This window comes from Hevea brasiliensis, chromosome 8, assembly GCF_030052815.1.
Source record: "Hevea brasiliensis isolate MT/VB/25A 57/8 chromosome 8, ASM3005281v1, whole genome shotgun sequence".
Classification (NCBI taxonomy): Eukaryota; Viridiplantae; Streptophyta; class Magnoliopsida; order Malpighiales; family Euphorbiaceae; genus Hevea; species Hevea brasiliensis.
In genome coordinates this window covers 36,864,392-36,867,837 of record NC_079500.1, presented here as the reverse complement: position 1 = coordinate 36,867,837, position 3,446 = coordinate 36,864,392, and the positions used below count along the sequence as shown (strand labels likewise).

The window sequence follows — 3,446 nt, the reverse complement described above, 5'->3', positions numbered from 1 at the left end:
ATTTAAGAGAGCGTTTACAGTAACTGTTGATAATGCAAGTTCAAATGATGTTGCTATAGCCTATTTGAAAAAGAAAATAGTTGGTTGGGGGTTTAGCATTTTAAATTGCAAGTACCTTCAAATGAGATGCATTGCACACATAATTAACTTGGTTGTTGTTGATGGATTGAAGGAAACTAATGTTTCAGTGAAAAGGGTTAGGGAAGCATAGAGATATATTAGGCAATCTCCTGCTAGGTTGCAAAAGTTTAAATCATGTTGTGAGATGGAGGGGATTAAAAGTAAAAGTTCTTTATGCTTAGACGTGTGCACTAGGTGGAATTCTACTTATTTGATGTTAAATGCTGCACAAAAGTTTGAAAATGCATTTGATAGATATGCTACTATAGATCCATGCTTTAAATTTGATCTTCAGTCAAGTGATGGTTTGCCAGATAGTTTGGACTGGGAAAATGTTAGGAGACTTGTAGATTTTTTGGGCCACTTTTATGATCTTACCTTGAGAATATCAGGATCTCGATATGTCACTTCTAATATATTTTTTAATGAGATTAGTTCAATTAATTGTTTATTGCAAGAGTGGCAAGGGAGTAATGACATAGAATTGGCATGTATGGGTGATAGGATGAAGGTGAAATTTGATAAATATTGGGGGGATCCTAATAAGATGAATAAAATAATTTATATTACAGTGGTGGTTGATCCTCGATATAAGTTGGAATTTATGGAATTTGCTCTTTCAACTGTGTATGGGAAAGAAAAGGGTATGGAATTGGCAAAGAAAATCAAATTGACTGTATATGGGTTGTTTGATGAATACAAGAAAACATATCAAGCTGAACACGGATGTGGTAGCAATGTAGCTGGGAATACAAGTGAAAAGAATGAAAGTGAAGGAGCAAAAAAGAAATCACGGTTGAATTTGAGGGATCAATTCTTAAAAGATAAAATAGAGACTGGAGAAGCTAATAACAAGTCTGACTTAGATTGCTATTTGAATGAGGGCATTAAAGTGGTGGATGCAAAAGAAGAATTTGATATACTAAAGTGGTGGCAACTTAATTCTTATAGGTTTCCCATCCTTTCAATCATGGTAAGAGATATATTGGCAATGCCTATATCTACAGTTGCTTCTGAATCAGCCTTTAGTACTAGAGGTAGAGTACTTGATCCTTTTAGAAGTTCTTTAACTCCTAAAATTGTTGAAGCATTAATATGTGCAAAAGATTGGTTGCGGAAGTCCCATTGCTGCAAATCCATTGAAGAGCAAATTGCTGACCTTGAAAGGCTTGAAGAGGGCATGCGTTTCGATTAATTTGCTTTTATTTTTTTCTAACTTATTTGCCAAATTATTTTTTATTTATTTTTTAGTATTTTCACTTTGTGAAATAAGTAGCACCAATGATAACACTGTGAACCTGGATAGTTGATATTACAGATAAATATTGCTATAATTGTTTAGAGTTATTATTGTTTATTTTGTTTATTTTTTTAAATTTTTTTAACCAATTCTAATCCTTTTCATGTTTGCATATCTATCAATTGGTATTTGAAGCATTCAGGCTTGCTAGTTGGAGACAAAGTGATGGAACTATTGTAATATTTTAATTTGTAATTGTATGACTTTTTATGTTAGACACTTGCTTATTTGCTTTTATGTTAGATGTATTTTATGGAGTTTGTTTAATGTGGACTGTATAAGGAATTTTATTTTATTGGTTTGGATGGCTTTCATTTTATGTATTTTGATTGTCAAGGACTTATCCATTTGCTTTATGATGAATTTTTTTTTTCAAATTATTTTATTTTTATAGAAATTTTGAGTACTATATGTTTAATTTTATTGATTAATGTGAAATCAAGTCTACGTAGGGTAAAAATCAAATCAAAAAAGCAAAAATCAAGTTTAAGTAAGGTGAAATCGGGTCCAAAACATAAGCCCATTTAGAGCCCAAACTGATTGAACCGAACGAACAGAACCGAAATTGTTCGGTTCGGTTCAGTTCAGTTTATTATATATTTCGGTTCGTTTTGGTTCATAATATTATATAATTCGGTTTATTCGATTTTCTTGGTTCGGTTAGAACCAAATGCTCAGCCCTATTGTTGTGTGTTGTTTTGAAAATAGATTCCTTATTGTTGGTTCAAGCTTTGAAACAACTAATTGAGGATGCATCTTGTTTTGATAGAACAAAAAAGAATAAGGTTATTTTGTGTTATGATGATGAATAATTAAATTTAATTGCTTATTAAAAATTAATATATTTTAAATAAAATGAGAATATAAAATTATTAGTTCTAAAATTCTTATTTGATTAGGATAAAACTACTCTAAATAGACTATAATAACTTTAATTAAAAATAATTAAAAAAAATTGAAATTATTTTGACAACATTTTTTATTAAATAGTAAAATTTAATTAATAAAATATAAATATTTATATTTCCATATCATATATATAGTTTCATTTATAATTTTTTAATTAACTAAAGTAATATATCTCATTAATTTTTTTTCCTTACAATTTTGTTATTTAAAGTAATGTTAAATAATTTTATAATTAGAATAATTCATCTTAAGTAATTTCAAATAATTTGTGTGCAAATTATAAAATTTAAAAAGTGAATGAGAATATTCAAAATGATCCAGCTAGATAACACAAAAGGAAGAAGGTTATTTGAAAAGACAAAAAAAAAAACCAACTCTTGCAAACTCAACTCGCAAAGCAAAGTTGGGTAAAATTGTAAAGCCATGCTCGCAACAGAGAAAAAAGGAACCAATGCAGGAAAAAGACATAAATGCCAACCCCATTTATAGCTCTCAATCATATGTTGAAGGGTATAATTGTAATTCAATTCATCAAAATCAGTTTGAAAAACGCTGTGGCTTTGAGAACTCACTTTTATCATATAATACTAGATAAAAACTAGCGCGATTACTACTTAAATAAATACATTTCAATATTGACGAAGAAAATTTAGAAACAAACAATAAATAATAAATGTGATAGATAGTTTAGATACATATAAAACAAGGTATAACGACCTATATTTATGAACAACATTTAAAAATAAAAAATAGAAAAAAAATGCAATAAATACATATACAGAAGTATAATAGGCTTAACTTTTTCCCAAAAAAATGTCAATATCTAATTGAAATTAATTAATATGGCATACATTAATAACTTCCAGCCATTTCTAAGTTTGCCGCTATTAATGAATCTCCAAATGTCTTTCTATAGGAAATGCTCTATCCAACCCTTGCATAAAATGAAAAATAATTGCTTTGGCAGAAATATAGACCTTAGAAAAACACCCTTGATCAAAATTATAAAATAAAAAATAAAAAAAAAGAAAAGAAAAGAAAGAATAACCAAGAGTTAACTAACAGAGTATCCAATCATAATTAAAGGACAATAAGTGAGTAAACAAAGAGGGGAAAA

At 28.5% G+C, this 3,446-nt stretch overlaps 1 protein-coding gene across 1 annotated transcript; it reads left to right on the top strand.

The window, feature by feature from the left end:
- The first annotated feature begins 265 nt into the window (after positions 1 to 265).
- LOC110667880 (zinc finger BED domain-containing protein RICESLEEPER 2-like) lies at positions 266 to 1,315 on the top strand. Its single transcript, XM_021828845.2, has one exon. It carries the CDS (start codon positions 266 to 268, stop codon positions 1,313 to 1,315), a length of 1,050 nt encoding a protein of 349 aa, XP_021684537.2.
- The last annotated feature ends 2,131 nt before the right edge of the window (positions 1,316 to 3,446 follow it).

Coding starts and splice junctions, on each gene's coding strand:
- LOC110667880 (XM_021828845.2), top strand. CDS start 266: ATGGAGGGGATTAAAAGTAAAAGTTCTTTATGCTTAGACGTGTGCACT.